Here is a 23,905-nt window from a genome sequence, read left to right as displayed (position 1 = left end):
AGTGAATAAGGATCTCAGTTGTGATTAAAGATAAATAGCTGATAAATAAATGTTTGTATTTCAGTGTTCATGTTCACTTACATTCAACGTTAAAAGGAAATATTGTATATATGAAAAGATGGCGGCAGTAGCAGACGACTTCTGAAAGATTTACACTGAAGAATGGCGGGAAGTTCGCCAATCACTGAGAAGCGAAAAGCACGACGAAGAGATAATATACCTTCTAATGCAAATTGTTAGGGTAAGATTTATGACTCATTTTTTTTTTCATTTTGCCAGGTTTAATTTAATTTAGATATACACCATTCATTATTGTTTGCCATTTACGTGATAAAATTCAAATAGGCACTTTGTAAGTAGTCCTCTATCCATTAAATCCGAATAGCTTGCGCTGGCCCATATTACAAAACAACAACAACAACAACAACAAAACAGCTGTAAAGCCCACTTACTGCATTTATACCAAACTAAGAATAGCCTTATTAGTATTTGAGTTGGCTCAGTTATTTAAAGGTCCAATATTAAGGAAAGTGAACATTTTAATTTCTTTTAAAAAGCACAGAAACTATTTCATTTTATTGGAAAATGAAAGTTGGTATGTAAAAATTCGAAATAAATCGCAGTATATGTACAATTATTTTTCTATGAAGTATGAAGAAAGTTAAAAAGACCTGGGGGTCATTCTGTCGATTCATTGAAATTTCAACATAATACACATACATTTCTTTGAGTTCCAAATACCTTCTGTAAATTTTGACCTGCCAATCTTCCTTATTTAGTGTCTTGCAGAAGTCTATGCACTGGCTATGAAAAAAATTGCCAACTCACTTCCCCTTAGTAATGGACCTTCAACGCCAGTAGGTACAAAACATGTATTACATCTATAATTCTAACTGTAGGTTTTAAAAATTTAACACCTTATTTAGTAACTGCAGCAGCAACTGCTTTAAAACAAAGATTTGAAGTTGGATGTCAATTTACCGATATAACTCTTTTGTGTTTGTTGAATTTCTTACTGTCTAACATTAAAACCTAAAGGTAAACTAAGATCCTGTCTAAAATATTAAGGTGCATAGTATCCAGTGGTACTCCAGTCATATTTCTATAAATCATATTAATTTAATAAAGTTGTCGATGCAAACAGTTTCAGTTATTTCTTCATATTTGCTGAAATTAGTATTTTTTCCCTTGTGGCTGTATTTGAAAAAATATCGAACGTTTTAGAAGATCACCAACAAAGGGTTGTGCAGTAGGTTTAAGATATTTTGCGTTGGCTTAATGTTGACATCACATAATTAACAAAAAGATATTGTTGCTATTTCATTCTGTAATTCTAAAAACACCATACTTTTCTCCAAATTAGTCGTGAACGTTCAGTATGTAGTTGTAGAACCTAAATCGAAAAATCAAAAATTGTTTGTAGATTTATCAAGTTTATCAAGTACATGATGTACATGCATAGGCCCTATGAATACAAATTAACATTTACATGTATAGAAGTATTTTCTTATAGCTTAGCTCTCGAGGTATCTTGGCTTTGTTCGATCTTTCTCCGGTCATGATTGGAATGGAGAGTAAACCAGATGCTCAAATGTTGTCGAAAACTCTATAAACTAATTATGCGTAGAAATAATCAAATTTCCACACCAATGGAAACTTCAACAAATAATGTTAAACGTATGGCAAGATAAAGATAACGTTTTATTATGTTGTTCGTCAGAACGTTTGCATAAAGGATGTTTACTTGTAAATTTCAGGGTGTTTACGATTTCTGTCTAGATGAAACAAAAGATTCGCGCCATAAAAAGAACAAAGAGAAGAAGGCAACAGAGGAACTGACCGAGGTTTTTAGTTTTATCTATTTTCTGTTTTATTAGAGTAGCAGGACATTCTAGCATGACGTAAAATTGTCATCAGCTGCCAGAACGTGATAATTTCGAATACTTATGATTTGTTAATGATGATGTCTGCTTGCAGAGAGACTTGAAGAAATAACATACAAACATATTACGCATTAAGGTAATGGACCAGCAATGACAATAACATACAAACATATTACGCATTAAGGTAATGGACCAGCAATGACAATAACATACAAACATATTTTTTACGCATTAAGGTAATGGACCAGCAATGACAATAACATACAAACATATTACGCATTAAGGTAATGGATCCGTAATGACAATACACAATAACATACAAACATATTACGGATTAAGGTAATGGACCCGCAATGACAATAACATACAAACATATTACGCATTAAGGTAATGGACCAAATGACAATAACATACAAACATATTACGCATTAAGGTAATGGACCAGCAATGACAATAACATACAAACATATTTTTTACGCATTAAGGTAATGGACCCGCAATGACAATAACATACAAACATATTTTTTACGCATTAAGGTAATGGATCCGCAATGACAATAGCATACAAAGATATTACGCATTAAGATAATGGATCCGCAATGACAATAACATACAAACATATTACGCATTAAGGTAATGGACCCGCAATAACATACAAACATATTACGCATTAAGATAATGGATCCGCAATGACAATAACATACAAACATATTACGCATTAAGGTAATGGACCCGAAATGACAATAACATACAAACATATTTTTTACGCATTAAGGTAATGGACCCGCAATGACAATAACATACAAACATATTACGCATTAAGGTAATGGACCCGCAATGACAATAACATACAAACATATTACGCATTAAGGTAATGGACCCGCAATGACAATAACATACAAACATATTACGCATTAAGGTCATGGACCCGCAATGAAAATCGGCATTTTCCGTGCGGTGACGTATTCTCTGAGTGCGGTCTCGACATCCTCCGCTTTTTAAGGAAAGCCAAGTTCTCGTTGAACTTTATTTCGTCCGAAGAATGCCGAAATAACAAACAGGAGTATTTAATGGCACGGAAATAGCCGATTGTTATTGCGGATCCACTACCTTAAATTACCATAGGTTGTTTCCTAACTTTAGTCGTTCTCTCAGATTACGATCACATGATCTCAGACGGTATATTTAAGTTGACAGCAGTGTGTCATTAGATAAGGATATATTAAAACGAAGGAAAACGTACCAGTCTGACCAAACTTTTGGTTCGCAATGGTTGGCTGTCATGATCGTCTTTCGCCCTGTTGTCTGTCCGTCCACTCGTCCACTCTATATATATACGACTTCATCCTTAAAACCCAGGCTAATGTGATTGCTTTTCTTCGTTGGAGCCACTGGGCAAATGTATATTAAACTATATCAAATATATCCTGTAGAGGGTTTGTTGTTTTGATTTTGGCAACATTTCAACAATAAATGTATTTGTATACATCGAAACAGATTTTTAAATGTAAGATATAGAAATAATTAATAGGCAAATAAATTTCAAAACTGGAATTTTGCTGCGCTTCAAATCATTAAATATTTTTTACATTTTTCAGACATACCTTCACCATAAATTGCCACCATCATTCCACAGGGACCATGTGACAAATCCAGTTAGGTTGTTCGTACATCGTTGTATAGAATGTTTGTATCAAATGTGCTTACTGAAACATTCCCCAATCTCTATTCACTGGATCCCCAAGGGAGAGGTCATTGATAAACAGAAGTTTGACATAGAACGTGGTAAAGACGAACATGTATGTGACTGGACAGTGTGGCCTGCAGTTATACATACAGATGGAACTGTATTGAAGAAAGGGGTTGTCATTCCTGTTTAATAAAGCCACAGAATTTATTTTCAGAATGCTAGGTTATGATCGAATTTGAGTCTGCAACACAGTTCAGTTTAATACACAATTAATGAATAATTAGGAGACTAATTTCATTTCCTTGTTGTACAAAGTAAAGCCTTGTTCATAGTAAGCTTTTATTGCCTCGGTATTTTTGAGTTTGTTTTACGATTTGATACTTTGATAAGCTATGTTCAGATGTGCAGCAGACACAATGCAGCGTTAATAAGATCTTGTGTTGTGTTTAGGCATACGTTATATTTGTTTAACCAGTTTTTTGATAATCCTTGTGTAATCTATATGGATACTACGGAAGAGCATTAGTGCCAGATGTGTTTTATTAATTAAATCGAAATGTCGAGATACTTAACTCGAAATTTCGAGATACTAACTCGAAAATTTCAAGTTAATAAGTCGGAATTTCTAGTTGAGAAACTCGAAATTTCGAGTTAATAACAGGAAACTTCGCATTTGTATCTTGCCCTCACATCCGAAAGATCTGTTCGTCTGTTCGTCTATCAAAGGCCAAAAATGTAATGGACGACTTTTGACTCTTCGAAGTGGAATCATCTACGAGCTCTACACAATTCATATATTGTACTCAACATTTATCATGCCATTACTATAACAACTGCCTGATAAATCCTGTCTGAGAAAAGCAGACTTTCTTAGGTCAGTGTCTTGAGAACACTTTGTACTATTTAAACCTATGATTAAATCCAAGGACATCAGATTGTGTCCATTTTGCATTTAAAAATTATTACGCCGTCATAGATCTAGTCATACGACACTGAAATAGGTCTTTAAAGTCCCAAAATATAAAAAAAAGCGGAAAAAACAACAAATGCTAACCTTGTGTTTTGTAACCACATCTCTGTTTTGCTGAACACGAAAGAATAATTTCAATTTGTTGCCAAGTGAAATTTTATCCGAAGTTCAGTTGCTAGACGTATACCCATTCTTACCAAGCAAACGTTTGAAGTGATTTAAATACACACGTCATAACGCCGTTTGGCAGAAAAATAGGCAGTACCGTTTCACCTACCGTTGATTTTATTCCATGAAAGTCCATTCCAGATACAATATTCCATAATGCAAGTGCAGAGAGCTAAAATCCTGAACAAACGCTTTGCATGAGTCATTTTCCGTTTTCTTCGAGCGTTTCCGTTATAAAAACATTTTTATGGTAATTGCAAATATGGTAGGCATACGCTATACATTAGTGACATTGTCTCACGTACCTATTAAAAGCGCGTTTATGAAAATATTGGCGTAAATGTCTTTTAGCAGTTATTCTAAAAAACAAGATTGCGTCATTTTGAAGAAAAAAAAACAGAAAAAAAAAGAAGTCCGGCAAAACAGCAAAATTTGGTCCACACCTACTTTTGCACTTTATTTCGGATAATGGTATGATAAAAGTTGTTAATAGATTATGGCATGATAAATAGAATAACAGGTTACTGTCTTTTGAGACAGGGATTTCTCAGACTCGGCTAGATATGGTCCGGAAGGAGCTCGTCAAGCCTCGCTCCTTCCAGGACCATATCTAGCCTCGTCTGAGAAACCCTTTCTCAAAAGACAGTAACCTGTTATTCTCTATGTAGCGATCTGAATATGTATGACCTACCCCATAGCGTCTAGAGGTACTCCAGATTTCAAACTGTATCCAGGATATATACCTTAATTTACATGTATTATATGTTCAGATGGTAGGGGCTCAAACTATGTCAAAAGTGTTCCAGATATGGTCAAAATAGTGAAATATTCTAAGTTTGATAACTTTCCGGTCACCTTTATGGCCTCTCCTCAAAATCTAGATCCATCCAGGTACCCAATCTTGGTCAGACTCATTACTACACGTTCATGTAGGGTATGTCTATATTTCCTTGCCATAAGGGTTAAAACTAGTTGAAAACCCTCCAGACTTAAACATGGTTTAAATAGTGATATTTTTATGAGAAAACGCTGCCCGGTCACCTTAATCATGTGACCTTGTAGGACTACCTGATGGATACACCAAGTACCTAATCTTGGTCAGGACCTATACATCAACGTAAACTATTGTAGTTAGTAACTCGAAATTTCGACTTAACTCTAAATTTCGACTTAGTAACTTGAAATTTCGAGTTAATAATTAACATACACCTGGCACTAATGCTCTTCCTTTGGATACAGAATAACGTCCAAATGCGAAAAAGACACACACAGGTTAACGATGATATTTTATAACCATCGGCATTCTTGATAAAAAAAATGTTGTGTCCGTTCTGTGCGGCGGTTTTACTAAAGAGAGAGGGAGAAAAGTATGTCAGTTATATTACTGAAAGTTGGCATTGTTATAAAGGACCAAAATGTTATTATAAACATTTTATGTTTTATTTCTTTTGCAACCTCAAAAAGATATAGCTGCCGTGGCAACACATTATACATAAGACGAAAACTTAAAAGAGATGTTTCATGAGTTATGGTCCATGCAATGTAGATAATATGAAGAATGTAGTAATTAAGAACTTATATATCCCAATTTATTTTTCTGACTTTACAATTATTACTTCATAGCGTTAGACGGCATAGCGGCGCGCTGTGAAAGAAGTCAACAGAAATCAGGCAAATATTTGATGGATATCATCAAGGACGTACATAGCAATTCTTGATAACGTGTTAGAATCGAAATAATATATCCCAAACAGTGACTTGCTCGGGAATGAAATCATTGTTCGTCGTTCAGATGCTTCGCCCTCGTGCTATAATTCATTCGTATCTAAACTCTAAACATTGATTTTATTCAATGACAAATCACTGTTTGGGATATTTTATTTCTTAAATAACATACATTTTTTCAACCTTCTTTGTTTAATAGGAAAACAAATCGGGTCGTGTTAGAATATCAATTAATGCTAAACGTTCAAATAAAAATGTTGGTTCAGTGCTTAGTTGTGTCATGCAAACGTTTTGATACTCGAAATGGTTTATTCAAGGCACGATTTACTCTTCTAGAGTCCATGAGAGGTGGACAAATCTTGCTTCAAGCTACCTGCACAATCGAGCTAAAATTACAGTGATATAGTCTAGTCAGCCGATCGAGCACACGTAAATGCCTCATAAGTTCCTTAAACAAAGTGACCTTTGCTGGACTGTTGTATTTAAAGGTCTGTAACCTAAAGCTTCTGTGGTATTGTTATTGCGAATGTCTAACACGATATTAATGCCGTATCGTCGTACAGCCGGTACCGGTACCACGACCACACGATGATGTTGCGGGTACGGAAACGTTTATGGGCCTCGCAATGTCGTGTTAGATAACGCAGATTTCGACATATTTTCGCGAGAAATCAACATATTATCACAACAAGTCGATATATCTTATTGACATGTTGCATTCCTTTTTTCAATGTTTAATCATTTTTACTCGAGATCCGCGTAAGCTGTAATGATATCTCGACATATTATGTCGATATAAACCATCCCTTTCTTGATTTTCAAACGCAAGTTCTCGTCTTAACCCGACTATATATAAACAAATTTTTTCAAAGACAGTGACCAGGGGCGTAGGAAAGGTGAGGTTGGGTTAAGGATTCAGTATGTATGCGTGGATCTTGGGTCTCGTCAAGCAGAGTTTTGTTTGTTTGTTTTGGATTTAACACCGTTTTTCAACAGTATTTCAGTTATGTAACGGCGGGCAGTTAACCTAACCAGGGTTCCTGGATTCTGTACCAGTACAAACCTGTTCTCCGCAAGTAGCTGCCAACTTCCCCACATGAATCAGAGGTGGAGGACGAATGATTTCAGACTCAATGTCTTTTATCAAATCGTCACGGAGAACATACGCCTCGCCCAGGGCTCGAACTCACGACCCCACGTTCCGTAGATCTGCGCTCTCCCTACTGAGCTAAGCTGGCGGACTGTCAAGCAGAGTAAACAATGAACATAAATATAAAATAAAAACGTATAGTAATTCCAGAATAAAATGCGGATTCACTGTGTATAGGCAGTTTACGAGTACTTAGGCACCAAATATTCACTCGGCGGATCATTTGCCTTTCTATAAAGGGACTCGGTAAAGCTGCTAGTTATAGCAAGACTAAAAATTTATTTCTGGTTTACGGCAATTTGTAAGTGCTTTAATGCTACTCGTTGACAGATAGTATGAAGCAGAGAATAACTGCATACACAGTCTGGTTTGTCTGTGAACAAATAACATATCACTAGTACATAACACATTTTTATAAACATTTTCTGAGAAAATTAAAAATTAAAACAACCTCACAGTAAAATATCCACAGTTTTACTTTCACAACAGACGTCCGTCAGATGTTGTGAAAGAGAAGCAATTCTTTGAAAATTATTTTTTCTATTTCTATGGATTTCGTAAATGAACACCAAGAAACCTTTGTATTAAATAGCAAAAATGATGTTTTTCATAAAGCAGATCTAGGTTCAACATGGATTTCATAAGAAAAAGTAAATATTCAAATTAAATGAAAATACAATGATTATGTTTTATGAATGGATTTCATTAAAAAACGTCCGAAAATAACAACAATGTTTTTAATTAAAAATATAAATAAGTTCATCTAGAATACAGTCGGATTTCCTTAAAAAGGTGATTAAAGGAAATGAATAAATAAAATGTTGATGTTTTTATATGAAGAAAATTAAGACTGCTTGGATATCCTAAAATATCTGTAGCATTGCATTTGACGGACCAATGTGTTTGTAACACTGTCTGCTATCTGTCACCTCACATGGATTAGGAACTTACATACTATAAGTGGTCAACTTTAATAGTGTATACTTTTATTCATGGCAGGAAATATGGAACTTGTTTTTGTGTACATTCATATATCTTTTGTGTGTTGTCAGAATTCAAAGGAATCATGGTAACGTTACTGCGGTTTTTAGGAACCGCTTTTTAGGACATTGCGCTCCCAAAAATTGCAAACTAAGTGCTGTAATTGTTAAAGTACAGTTTAAACTTCACTACGGTCACTTTATATTGGTGGTAAGCCAGGCTTCTAGGAACAGGGTCAGTGCAACAATTCCCAAAATAATTTCCAAAATTGCGTTTATTTTACTAATTAAACTTCCAACTATTTAATTTGTCTTACTATCATGGTATTGAAAATGCCCGCCCAATATGAAAATACTTTCTACGGGCCTGTAAACCCAAATTTCATATTTCTAAAGAGAGCAATTACTATGTAGGGATAACGCATGTTTTTCGTGTTATAACGTTTGCAGAATCCCTAGGGATTGTTTGGTGCCCGAGCCTGTAGGGCGAGGGTACCAACGTATCCCGAGGAATTCTGAAGATGTTATAACACGAAATGAACATGCGCTAACGCTATTCTAGCGAAAAACGCGGAAAAACCCTAATAAATGAATACATTCTACCTCAACGTCATTAAATTTCCATGAAAAGCGCGGGAATATCTGAGTTGGTTTTTCACGTTGACGTCATTTCCATTTGAATTATTCGTTTGGAGCCGTAATACGTTTACGCTTTGCCACGGAACGCGCATATATAAAAAGGTGTTATAACAGCACGTGAGCGCGAACATCTCTCTGTTAACACACGTCTTTTCTCTTGTTAAAACACCCCCAAAAAGTGACAAGAACAGCAGTTTTATGCTAGAATATATTACGAGAACTCACTTTAGTAAATCAAGAAAGGGGCGTTTTATATCGTCATAGTATGTCGAGATATCTTTATAGCTTTCACGGATCTCGAGAAAAAATGATTAAACATTGGAAAAATGAATGCAATATGTCAATAAAATATATCGACTTGTTGTGATAATATTTCCGTATGCGGGATAGTAATGTCGTACTTTCGATTTTCACAGCAGGACAACAATGATAACGTATGGTGGCATACTTCTGCCACGAGATAGCTAGGAAGGTATCACGATAATTTTCTAACTTGCCGGGAAATGTGTACATTATTTCTGAAAACATTTCAGCAGTAAATAATATTTTCTAGATATCTTTATTCATTTCCTGAAAATATTTTAGCGCAAAATTTCGCGTTAATGCTTGGAACTGCCACGAGATGCTCGGTAACTATCACTATAATGTTTTAAACTTTCCAGCAAAGCTGTGCATTTTTTCTGAAAACATTATCACAATAAATTCTCGATATACCTTTTATTTCCAGGAAACTTTAGGCTGTTGCGATAAACTTTTCAGAAAAGTTCGAAATATCAAGATAATTTCTGAAGGTATCGAGAAAGGTAATCTAGCTAATAAATGGCAGTTGTGGGCACTTACACAAAAAGTATCGAGAAAATAATGTAAATTATCGCAATAATATTTCCAAGAAACCTTCCACTATTGAGATAATCTTTTCAGAAAAATTCGCTTTATCAAGATAATCTTTTGAAGTATTGCGATAGCTACTTAGCTATCTCGTGGCAGAAATATGCCACCATACTAACATGATGCGATATCATGACGTCATGAATACGACTACACTACATTACGAAAAGAGAATGCGATATAAATGCCATTCTGTCGCATCGTGTTATCGCTGTACAGTCCTGACCTCGACAGTGCGACAGCACGTTGACCCTATCGGAACACCGTACCACAACGATTGCGTGTTTTGACTGAGTTTTTGGTCGTTCACTGCAATCAATTTTTATGACTTAACTCTTATTTTCATTGTACAAACGGCTAATACTTATTCAATCCTGCTCAATATTTAGGAGAGAACCGTCTCTAATGTTGTTAAACCTTGTGACACGATGGATAGATGGATGGATGAAATACTTGTAAATACTTATAGCATTTTCAATTGCGGACGGAGTACGGACGGAAGCGAGGATGGAAGCAGTGACGGACGAAAAGCCGGACGGACAACACCAAAACAATATCCCTTTTCCTTCGGCGGGAGATAATAATTTGTCAAATTGAACTGAAGTCGTTCATGTTCAAGGTTAGACAGCTCTTAATTCCAGACATCTAATGAAAGCGTACAAGTCTTCAATAGGTCTAGACAATTAATGACATAGCAATGAAATGTCCTTATTAGGATTGCGTGAGCCTGTAGACTAATAACGTCGTCTTGAACATCATGTCAAGTCGAACAGTAATAACAGTTTGGCAATGCAATCACTTACTGCAGAATCATCGTTGAAAATTGGAAATTTGTCTTGTTTGTATGAATATTTTGAAGTAATTAAAAGATCAAATGAGAACACTTTAATGCAATGTTTATATTCATGTGCTCGTAAAGTAAAAGTGAATTGATTGTATATATGTACTTGGAAAGATAGCAGACGGAAAAAAATGGCGGTAAAATGGCGGTCGTTATTTAATAACTGATGAAAAATTCAAGAATTTCCAAGATTGATGGCGTTTCACTACAAATTGAGTGAGCACAAGAGCATCAAATAGATACGGTATACAAATTATGACAAATAAAAGAGCAAATAGTCAAAAACATAAACAAAATCAACAGAGAAATGCAAAAAAGGCGAATGTAAACAAACCCCCACCCACTACCTACGAACAAAGAGGGCAAAGTGCGAAAGAAAAAGTACATACAGACACAATGAATAGTGGTAGTGCAAAACATAAAGATAACTCGAGAGACATGAACCCAAATGCTGAGTGTTTTCAATTAAATGCAGCCTTACAAAATTCAATGACTACAAATTTTAATAACAATATGAATAACTGTGAAATGAATTACGGACAACAAACGAGTGACAATGCTACATATATTACATCAAATTCCCTCCAACAAGCCAGAGAGACACTTTATTTCCAGCCTTTACCCCCCTATCAACCCAATAGAAATGACCAAACTAATTCTGAAATGAGCCAAAGTCCAAATCAGTATTATCAGATGAGACCAATGCAAAGCAATGTTTCAATTAACAGTTTATCAATGAATGACACCACAGGAGCCCAAAAAACAAATGCAAATATGTCCCAAAAAAAACAAAGTGCATCAGAACAGTGCAACACAGAACAAGACATCTGATGATACACCACAATGGGTAAAAACAATGATGAGTGAAATGAACAATCAATTTAAAATGATACATTTCCAATTTGAAACTCAAAACCAAAAATGGAAATCAATGGAAGAAAATATGCAGAGACAAAATAGTATAATAACAAATACTGAACACAAAATGCAACACTTTGAAAGTTTAGATTCAAGTGTAAAATCAATGAAAATCCAAATAAATTCTATGGACTCTTCAATCAAAGGCAATCAAAAGAAAGTGGAAGAGATGGAGGCATCAGTAAAGTTCACTGATATTATCTGTGAAAATATAAATAAGAACAATGAATCAACACAACAAGACATAGAATACCTCACAAAAGAACTGAAAAGTGAAATTTCAAACATGAATAAAAAACAATATGATCAAAATGAGACAATACTTGACATTCAGACAAGAAGTATGAGTCATAATCTCATATTCATGGGGATAGAAGAACCAACCTTACAGGAAGAAGAGCATGAAACACCGGAACAAACTTTAACAGATTTCCTGGATGAACACATGGGTATTAAGAGATATTTTGATTTTCATTCTGTACACAGGATTGGAGACAAAAGACAAGATAAAGAAAATCCAAGACCAATAATAGCAAATTTTGTGAACTAGAAAGATAAAGAGAGAGAGAGAGAGAGTGAAATATTCAGGTAATGTGCTGAAAGGTAAAAAGATCAGTGTAGTTGAGCAATTCCCGAAAGAAATAGAGGATAGTAGGAAAAAATTATATCCAGTCATGAGAAAAGCAAAAGAAAATAAACAGAACAAAGTGAGACTTGTAAAAGATAGGCTATACATAAACAATGTCCAATATGAACCTACAGAATTAGATGAAATAGAGTCAAGACATCAATTTGATCAAAATAAAGCACATGTGAGAAAAAACTGGAGAAATGAGGAAAGATATAGTGCACCAAGACAAAGAATATATGAGTATGATCATTATAGACGATCAAAAACCTACTATCAAACCAAGAGAAAGGAAAGTACACAAAATGCCACACCCATACCAAGCTTTGAAACACTAAACAGGTTTGGAACACTCATTCGAAAATGATAGTGAATGGCCACCAATAAATGTTAATAGAGAAAAGAAGAAGGCTACATCACCATTAGACAGAGAAATCTTAACAAAAAAGCAAAATGAAAGTAGTGAAAAGTCAAATTCAGATAGTGAAAGTGAAAAGAGTGTTATAGATATTGATTCACAAGATAAAAATGTACCTGATCATGCATCAGGTTTTCTAGATCATGACAGTCAAGGGAGCAAAGATGAACACAATACCAATAGAAACAGCACAAGAAAAGAAAAAATAGATACCAGAGAGACTCAGCAAAGAGACAGCAGTGACACAGCAGAATCTTCACAGAATATAAATGGCAATCAATAGCATGTAACAGAGAACAATTTAGAATATCAAATAAATGGTGAACTGAACATATTAGGTGTAAATGTTTGTGGTTTAAAATCAAAGTTAAACTGTCCAGAATTTATTGACTTTATCAATAGATATGACATAATTGGGCTACAAGAGACAAAGTTAGGTGATATTGACAATGTAAACATAGATGGTTACTCAGTATTTACTTCAAACAGAAAGTCAATTGCTAGGTATAGATCAGGAGGAATTGCATTACTTGTTAAAAATGTGTTATCAAATCAAATAGAAATTTTAGGCAGTGACAGTAAATTGATACTTTTGTTCAGATTTAAAAATGAAAATGTGCAAAATAGTATAGAAATAACTTGTGGTATTATATATATTCCACCTATAAGAACAAGATATGCACATGATGATCCATTTCTAGAATTGCAGTTAGAAATAGACAAATATAATGGCAAAATTTTTTTGTTGTTTGGAGACTTTAATTCCAGAATTAGTGATGGAAAAGACTATACTGAGATAGACAATTTTATTTATGACCTATATGGCAATAATGAAGCTGTAGAAGAAAACAAAGCAATGTTTGAGAAATTTGAACAATTCAATGTTCCTCTTGACAGACATAATATTGATAGTGTAAGTAATGAATATGGTACACAACTGTTGGAATTTTGTAAAAGTAATGACCTATTTATTCTAAATGGCAGGCTCAGTCCTGACTATGTAAGATGTAAAACAACATGTAAAGGAAAGAGTGTTGTAGATTACTTTATAACAAATGTGGAATGCTTTGAATTTTTGAAATCACTGTTTGTTCATGATTTTTGTTCATTATATTCTGATGTACACAGCCCTGTTTCACTGTGCTTGAATCTGCAACATATAATTGAAACTGAACAATTAAATTTAGAGTATAGTGAACCTGTATTAAATACATGGAAAGAGGGTGCAAATGATATATTCTTTGAAAATATGAATATGAGAGATGTTGCTAGAATTTACAATAGATTATGTACAGTATGTGAAACTGATGAACCTACACAACTTGATGTTGATACAATTGTAAATGATATTAACTTTGTATTTGAAAATTGTTGTAAAGAAACATTTGGGTATAAGGTTCCTCATTTTGTATCAAACAACAGTAAAAAGAAAAAATGGTTTAATGCAAACTGTAGAAATATGAGAAATAAATACCATAATGCAAGAAAATTGTATAATAGATATAAAACTGAGGAAACAAAAAATGTTTTGAAACAAGTCAGTAAAGAATACAAAACAACAATCTCAAAACGTGTAGGTCTTTACAAACAAAACAAAATAAAGTCACTGAGAGATAGTAAATATAAAAATAGTAGAGAGTTTTGGAAGATAATTAATTCAGTTGATAAAAAAATACCTGAAACTACTACCCTAGATAAATTGTACAACTTTTTTAAAAATGCAAATGGTAACACATTTGACAGAGAGGAAGATATAGATGTTGACCCCCCAGATAGTACAAATGAGGATATTAATTTACCCATTACAGAAAATGAAATTTTAAATGCTATGAAAACTTTAAAAAACAACAAAAGTCCAGGTATTGATAATATTGTAAATGAGCATATAAAAAGTACCATTGACTGTATGTTGCCTATATATGTCAAGTTATTTAATCTGATTTTTGATACATCTGTCATACCTGAAAGCTGGACAAGTGGAAATATACCAATATATAAACAAAAGGGAGATAAAACAAAACCTGAAAACTACAGACATATTACTTTATTAAGTTGTGTTGGTAAATTATTTACCGCTATCACAAATAATAGATTGAATAAATATGTAGAAGAATATAATGTTATTAATAATTGCCAGGCTGGATTTAGAAAGAATTTTTCAACTATTGATAACTTATTTGTTTTACAATGTCTGACTGATTTGTTAAAAGCCAGTAAGAAGAAATTGTGCTGTGCTTTTATAGATTTTAAACAAGCTTTTGATTCAGTATGGAGACAAGGATTATGGCATAAACTTTTAAAGTATAATATCAATGGAAAGTGTTTTAATCTATTAAAAAATATGTATGCAAATATCAAGTCAAGGGTTGTTACCAAAGGTGGTGCATTATTGTTTTTTCCATGCTTAACAGGTGTAAGACAAGGAGAAAACTTGTCCCCTCTTCTATTCTCATTATACTTAAATGATCTGGAGGGTTTTTTTAAATGAAAATAGAGCAAAAAGTGTACATAGTATTGCACAGACAGATGGGTTTTACCAATTTTTAGAAATATTCATTATATTATATGCTGATGACACAGTTATTGTTAGTGAAAATGAAACTGATCTGCAAAATAGTTTAAATGTTTTTGAAAACTACTGCAAGCAGTGGAAATTAACTGTAAACGTCAGCAAAACAAAATATTGTTAATAGGTACAAGAAGAAGAAGTTATAATCACAGATTTGTATTCAATGGTCAAGAATTAGAGATAGTTAATGAATACAAATACTTGGGTATATATGTTTCAAGAAGTGGTAGCAACCTAGCAGCCAAAAAACACATTGCTGAGCAGACTAACAAAGCAATGTTTTCACTTTTAAGGAAAATAAGAGTGCTTAATTTACCCATAGATTTACAAGTTGACATTTTTAGTAAAACAATTAGACCAATATTATTATATGGGTGTGAAATATGGGGTTTTGGAAATTTGGATATAGTAGAAAGAGTACAGCTAAAATTCTTCAAACTTATTTTGAATCTCAAAAAAAGCACACCATCAAATATGTTATATGGAGAACTAGGAATTATGCCTTTAGAAGTAGAAATAAAAAGCAGAATTGTTGCTTTTTGGAGTAGATTACATAATGTTGAATGTAACAAATTGTCTAGTAAGCTCTATCTTAATATGTTTGTTAATCAGACTCAAGTTAAATCCAAGTGGCTTGAAAATGTTAAAAATTTAATTGTATCAAATGGTTATGCATATTTATGGAACTTGTTTGCTGATGTAAATGCCAAATGGTTAGCATCGACATTTAAACAGAAAATTAAAGACCAATATATGCAAAATTGGAATGATGCTATTTCACAAATGTCTAGTGCAAATTGTTATAAGCTTGTCAAGGCAAATTTTACACAAAGTAAAGTAAATATATAAAATTGTTGCCTAAGAAATATTGTAAAACAATGGTAGCCTTTTATGTAGGAACCACAGGTTACCAATAGAGGTAGGGAGATGGCATAGTATTCCCTTATCAGACAGAAAATGTCAGTTATGTAATCAAAATATTGGAGATGAGTTCCATTATGTCTTAGAATGCAAACATTTTGTAGATGATAGAAGGAGACTTATTAAAAGATACTATTTTAGATATCCAAATGTACTGAAATATAATCAATTGTTCAATAGTGATAATAAGTTTGAATTAATTAAACTTTGTCAGTTCCTCGATATTATAAAGAGAAATGTAAAAGCTAGTTACAATTAGCCATACATATGAAATGTATAAAAATGTATAAATGTACATATGTATATGTAAAAGCAATATTTATGTTGCAGTTGTATTAGAAATGCAAATGATATTATTTAATTATATAATTAAATGTAAATAATATGTAAATGCTGTATAGGCATGCATGTACAAAGTTTTCTTACATTTCGTTTCGGTAAGATCACTTGTGAGACTACATTGACTTGCCTAATCTTATACCACAAAGTCACTTTACTTAACAAAAAATATCTTATTAACAATAACTAAGAAATGTAAGAAGAAACCAAGACCGACAAGTTCAATTATCCCAAATATCGAGCATTTCTATCTCCGACTTAGTCCTCCACCAGAAATATGTACCACATAAAAACCTCCATCTGTAAATACATGCATGCGTATACATTTGAAATTTGGTTACCATCTATTGTACTATTGTCAAATAGCACATGACATGCTGTATATAGCCATATATTAATGCAAGCCAATTTGCTTGAATGATGTAAAAATTTACATACACTTTGTAAACGGACCGTAGACAGAATCAGGCATCATTTCAACAGTTTGAAATATTTTAACATCACAACAATAAGCACATAAATTAAAACTACTTACCAGCTTACACTGTGAGGTAAAATAACCAGTAGCCAGTCTGACAGCAAAGCAACCGCATATCCATTGTCAAATATCCGCACCAGTCAAATATAATATCCAAACACACTTATTAGAATACATAGTTGGACAACGCAAGTACAAAGTTCTCTCAATATATAAAGCACCACAGCATAATAAGAATACTAGATAGATGACATTAAACACACATCGCTTATAAGCCAATCACGGATATAATTTAACAACATCCTTCACCCTTCCTTCATAATATCCAAACTGAAGTTACACACTTTCAAAATAACACACAGGAACGGCAAGTCCAATCTTGTGTATCAGCTTAACATAAACTACAAAAAAGCATGTAATCCATGCATCACGCACAACTAACCATAAAATTTAAATATACACATCATAGCAAGATTTCTTTCATGTAAAATTGAAATAGAGTTACAATTAAATTTTAATCTGCTTTCCAAAGTATTATATAAATTTGAATGAACCACCCAAAGCTATTATTCATGAACAAAAGACAGACGGTCAGTATTTTTACAAGAGATGTCACTTTTAGACAGTCTGAAATATACACAATTTCGTGCCAAATACTAGATTCAAACCAATCTGTAATTCGACAAAACAAATATATCTGGTCAAATTAATTATTCCAATAACATAAATCCGAAATTTGCATACCGATGATTGCTAAAATAGTAAAAGATAAATACACTCAGCTACGGACTCGTGCTGCGTGCGGTGCTGGGTCTGGGGTGGTGAATCTTTTCCACATGCGACATACATATACTGTCCTCATAACACAGATTTATGATTAATAATATTGTAAAAAGAATTGTAAACAATAGATGGTTACGTTTTACTAAAAAATATATCCTGTTTGTTCTCTGTAAATTAGATTTGCCATGTACCGCTGTTTAAAACGTATTACTGTATATATACCTCATGTTTGTATCATGTATGATGCACTGAGTGAATAAATTTGATTTGATTTGATTTAGCAGAAGTAGACAACCTGTTGATGTGATATCTTTATTAGCATGAGGTTGCTGAAATAAATATTTGTACGTCAGTGCTGATTTGGCTTGAGTTTGGTCTTTTTCCGAAAACCTTTACAGTAAATAACATGACTCATGCATTCTCAAACAGTCAAAACGTCACAAATCCGTAACAGTCGACATCAAACTCCTATTTATTCTTTAAAGGTTGTGTGTGTAACATATTTATCTAGGTACTCTCAGTAATGAAATATGGTTAACTAATAAATTTTCCTAAAAATAGTAGTATTTTGTCATTTTGACTGCTCTACTTAGTCATTTTTGCAATGTTTTATAATGTACATTTTACCTATTTTGTAACATTTTCAACATTGGGAGTACCTAGAGAAATATGTTAGACACACAATAATAGAAGAAATAATATCAAAATATTTCTGAAAAAGAAGTTTGATATTTTCTACAAAAAAATAATTTGGACAGCTAAAGTGACGTGATTCAAGAGAAAATGTATTATTTCAAACTGAACAACCTCTCTTCAAAGACACTAAAACTAAGGCGTATGAGACGTGAAAACATAAAACAAAAATTCACCCGGGGGACAGTTTCAAAACACCTTACACGAAAGTATCAAAATTATCCACTTACGCCTTATCCTAACTTGATTTGTTGTATTCTTGCATCCTATTATACTGCACCTGTGATACTAAATTGGAGTCAGTCCTGTTTTGATTTTTATCTTTGAGGAATTTTTATACATCTTCCTTGAAAGTAGTCTGCAGAACGTGTTCGTAGGTTATGTTTATTCAAACAAATTATACTAAAACAGAATAAACCTTAGGAACAAAATAAAATAAAGTAAGCTTGAAAAAAGGTGGAATTCTAATGACATGAAAACCGAGGCTTACGTGTTTACACGTTAAATGAATACTGAGGAATATTTTAGAAATTAGAAACAAATAAGACTAAAAAGTAAATAATATTATTTTACTTTCTACGCTTCTTTAGGATTTTTTAATAGATTTTATTATAAGAGACACAGATTATTTTCGTTTCAGCTGCTTAAATATCATATATTTCTGCCATTCTTCGAAATCTATCAATATTTTGAGATATAAAAGAAAATATCAAACACATGTGCAGGTCATTTTGTTTATTAAATTATTTGATGCAAATTTAGCATCTGATGATACTAGATGTCTGTGTGACATCCACGGCATATCTAGATTGAATTCTGCTATTGCATGAACATATCAGCACATTGACATGTCCCTTGATACAGATATAAACTGCAACATAGCTGAAAATGCATTTCATTTGTATGCCAGGATTACGACAGTCTATATGTCAGGTGGATTTTGCTACAGGCCTTTTTACGATTTGTGCATTCATTTCATTAACCAAGACCACCAGCCGTTATGTTGACAAGGGAAATGTAATAATTGTCTTGTCTCACTGTCCAATCATATATTAGTCTGTAGGAAGTGCGGAATCATGAAAACACAATGATATAAGTCCATACAATATCTAGTCTAATACAACTGAAATTGCACTTTTTGCATTTTAGTGCAATGTAGGCGAAATTTAGTATGTTCAACTCGTTTTAGAAATATATGTTCATCAAACACGGAGGAGGCAACAGTTTTTACACTACAATGGCACCGTAGAGAAAAAATTAAAGTTGTAATCTCAAATGTTTTAGCGTAGGCATGCACTTTATTTATAATTTAGAGCTAAATTAAGTCTCAGTATGGGCAATCATGTATAGATTGATTTTGAAATTCAGATTTATTATTTCTCTTTGCCACATAGCAATCTTCACTTAACGTGATTCATCTGTTCATTGTAATTTCTCTAAATAAGTAGTCTGATAAAATTATACCCAAGAGGGCTGTTTTAATATAACATTCCACACTGTATGTGTATACAGAGGAATTTAAACATTTGTTACACATGCATATATTGCAAAGGTCTTTGCCAACATTTGAAGGAAGCTCATTTTTTCAAAAAGAAATTGACAAAGTTACCTGTAATATAGATATGTAAGAAAATACAATGTAAGTGTATTACAGAAAGTGGCAGACATACGTTTGAAAGACACTATTTAAGACTGAAAATCGAAATAATTAAATCGTTCTAAGGTTTCATATTAGTTCTAGCACATTTGCACAATAATCATTACTACAAATATTTCTACATAACTGTTTCCTGTAAAATTCGTCTTTTGCATTATTTTACCACAGTTGAAATGTGTTTATCTTTTACATTACTATACTTTCCACCTATGATCAGTCTGTTGCACATAGTACGTATTTCTTATGTTTTGCGTTATTATAGTAATGAAACATGTAATTCTGTGCGGTACTCCTCGAAGTTTTGGAATATATTAAATGACGCTGATTGAACAATTCCCTTTTATTAATAAACGAAAACCTACCATTTAAAGTCCGAAATATATCAGATCTTCATATTATAGTACGAAAGTCCTCTTACATGATAATGAAGATGTTCTCGTACATGTGATGTAAAACTTGACTAATACATAAACATTTTTATTTTAAATCCAATTAATTTACTAAACCTACCATTGCTTGTGTTATCTTTGTTTCTGATAACCTTTAGGTTCTGAAAAATCGGACCATTTTCTCATAGTCAAAAAACTCATATTTGTAACGTTTGTAATAGGGCCATGGCATATAGAATGCTTAAAATGTTTTCAAATAATTTTATCTTCATGAATATTAACAAAGCAAAGATAGAAATAGAATGACAATTTTGAATTGTACGAAGGACTGCATATCTGTACAATAGTATGTTACTTGACTATACTCACAACTGTGTCTAAGACTAGGAGAGTTGCAATACAGACATTGGTGTCCCACAATTAAACATAGTTTGCAGAACTAAATTCAGTTAAAGCTATTGATATTTCTACATCTTTAAATTGAAATGTTTACAAAATTCAAAAAGCAGCATTTTCATCATTTTATGATTGATGTCCAGAAATGTTCTGTTATTTCAGAAATGTGTTTGTTCAAACACAAATACAAACTCGTATTATCTGAAAAATAACAGCGGTCCGATATCACTAAGAAGCGTTGTCGTAACTTTGAAGCCTTTCTAGTTTGCTGTTATACAAAACGAACATCATAACTTTCAATGGAAATGAATTATTATTGTTTGCTGTTTTACGTGATGAAATTCAAATAGGCGTTTTTAAGTAGTCTTCTTACCATTAAATCCGAATATCTTGGTGGATTTTCCAACGCTGACTCATATTACAAAACAACAACAACAACAACAACAACAAAACAGCTATAAAACCCATTTACTGCATTTGTAGCAATCCAGGAATAGCGTTGCTAGTATTTGAACAGGTTCAGTTATTTATGGGTATACATTTGTATATTCCAACATCAGTTGATAGAAACATGTATTACATCTTTTATTCCATCTGTTGGTTTAAAAAAGTAACACCTTAGTTTTTTTACTGCAATTTCAATTTTTAGCAAGTGCAGCAGCCACTGTTTAGAAGTTGGATGTCAATTTACCAATATAGCCCTTTTGTATTTACTGAATTTCTTACTGTCTAACATTACAACTTCCAGCTACACTAAGAACCTGTCTCAAATTTAGGTCATAGTATTCAGTGGTACTCAAATCATATTTCTATAAATCATACTAATTCAATAAAGTTGTTGATGCACAAAGTTTCAGTTATTTCTTCAATTTTGCTGAGATTATTATTCTATTCCTTTGTGGCTATATTTGGAAAAACTTTTTAGAAGATCACCAACAAAGAGTTGTTTCAGATATTTTGACTTGGCTTTATGTTGACATTATATAATTAACAAAAAGACATTCACTTATCAAACATGTTGCTATTTCATTCTGTAATTCTAAAAACATCATACTGTTCACCAAATTTAGCATGTAGTTGTAAAATCTAAACGGAACCTTCAACAATTGTTTGAAGATTTAAATGTAGATAGATTTATTATAGAAGTCTGTCTTTTTAGCCTGGTTCTCTGGATGTATTGGCTTTGTTGAATCTTTCTCCGGCCATGATTGGAATGGAGAGTAAACCAGATGCTCAAATTGTGTCGAAAACTATAAACTAATTTTTGTAAGAAATAATCAAATTTCCCTTCCAATGGAGAATACTACAAAGAATGTTAAACACATGGCAAGGGATAGATAACGTTTTATTGTGTTGTTCGTCAGAATGCTTGAATAAAGTATGTTTATTTGTAAATTTCAGGGTGTTTACGATTTCTGTCTAGATGAAACAAAAGATTCGCGCCATAAAAAGAACAAAGAGGACAGGACACCAGAGGAACTGACTGAGGTATTTAGTTTTGATCAAGTGTCTGTTAGACAGCTCTGAAACATGATGCACTGATTACAGTAGCGGGGCATTCTAGCATGAAGTAATTGTCATTAGTTACCAGAACGTCATTATTTCGATGTCTTATAATTTGTTAAAGATGATTTCTGCATCCAGAGAGACTTGAAGTAATAACTTATATGAGTAAAGGGACATGGAAGATAATCGGCATTTTTCGTCAAATATCCACTATTTGCGATCTCGGCTCCTTCGCTTTTTAAGGAAAGCCATGTTTTCGTTTAGCATTATTTCGTCTGGTAAAAGTATTTTGCTGCGCTTCAAATTATTAAAGGATATTCTTTCCTTTTTCAGACGTACCTACATCATAAACTGCCACCATCATTCCATAGGGACCATGTGACAAATCCAGTTAGGTCGTTCGTACATCGTTGTGTAGGATGTTTACATCAAATGTGCTTATTGAAACATTCCCCTCTTTATATTTACTGGATCCCAAAGGGAGAGGTCATTGATAAACAAAAGTTTGACATAGAACGTGGTAAAGACGGACCTGTATGTGACTGGACAGTGTGGCCAGCAGTAGTGCATACTGATGGAACAGTATTGAAGAAAGGGATGGTCATTTCGGTTTAATAAAGTTATAAAATTTTCAGAGTGATTAGTTTTATGATCAAATTTCAGTCCAAGTTTATGCAGTCTGCAGTTCAATCTAATACACAGCAATGAATGAATAGAATAGGAGACTTATTGCTCTTCATTAATGTCGTATCGTCGTACTACTGCGCGAAGGTAATGTTGAACTTTCGATCACGACAGCATGACAACACGATTTGATAACACGGTAACACGATCCGATAGCACGACATCATAAATGCGACAGCATGTACGATATTACGATAAGAGGACGCGATAAAAATGCCTTGCTATCGTATCATGTTGTTGCGCTATTGCATCGTTTTATTGTTCTGTGTCATCATGTAATCATATTGTCGCACCATGTTATCGTAGTACAGTCAACTCGAAAACTCGGAAACTGCTTTTACTGTGTTAAGGATATTACAAAATGTGAGCAAAGGTCGTTTGCTAATTAATAATTATTGAGGTTTGTTGATTCTAACTGAAATACTTCCCGCCCTGGAAAGATTTCTAGTTGATTTACCCACTCTGGCATGGAGATCCCTGCATAAGTTTCGTGCTCTTAAAACTTATATAATGTAATGCATCTACACCATAAAAATAAAATAACCATTTAAAGACAATACAAATAAGAAAACAGATCTGTGAGACTGAAAGA

General features: G+C 33.1%; 2 protein-coding genes across 2 annotated transcripts; both read left to right on the top strand.

Annotated features, from left to right (window-relative positions):
- On the top strand, nt 1-3,763 carry LOC123556221 (uncharacterized). The gene is made up of 3 exons (XM_045346812.2): nt 1-241; nt 1,758-1,844; nt 3,482-3,763. Exons 1-3 carry the CDS (start codon nt 227-229, stop codon nt 3,761-3,763), a joined length of 384 nt encoding a protein of 127 aa, XP_045202747.2. The 5' UTR covers nt 1-226.
- An 18,740-nt stretch (nt 3,764-22,503) lies between these two features.
- LOC128557106 (uncharacterized) lies at nt 22,504-23,635 on the top strand. Its single transcript, XM_053543811.1, has 2 exons — nt 22,504-22,611; nt 22,963-23,635. Exons 1-2 carry the CDS (start codon nt 22,504-22,506, stop codon nt 23,242-23,244), a joined length of 390 nt encoding a protein of 129 aa, XP_053399786.1. The 3' UTR covers nt 23,245-23,635.
- Nucleotides 23,636-23,905: the final 270 nt, after the last annotated feature.

The sequence above is a fragment of the Mercenaria mercenaria genome, chromosome 5 (assembly GCF_021730395.1).
Source record: "Mercenaria mercenaria strain notata chromosome 5, MADL_Memer_1, whole genome shotgun sequence".
Lineage (NCBI taxonomy): Eukaryota > Metazoa > Mollusca > Bivalvia > Venerida > Veneridae > Mercenaria > Mercenaria mercenaria.
Note: the sequence above shows the minus strand (reverse complement) of the source record. Positions and strands in the feature narration are given on the sequence as shown.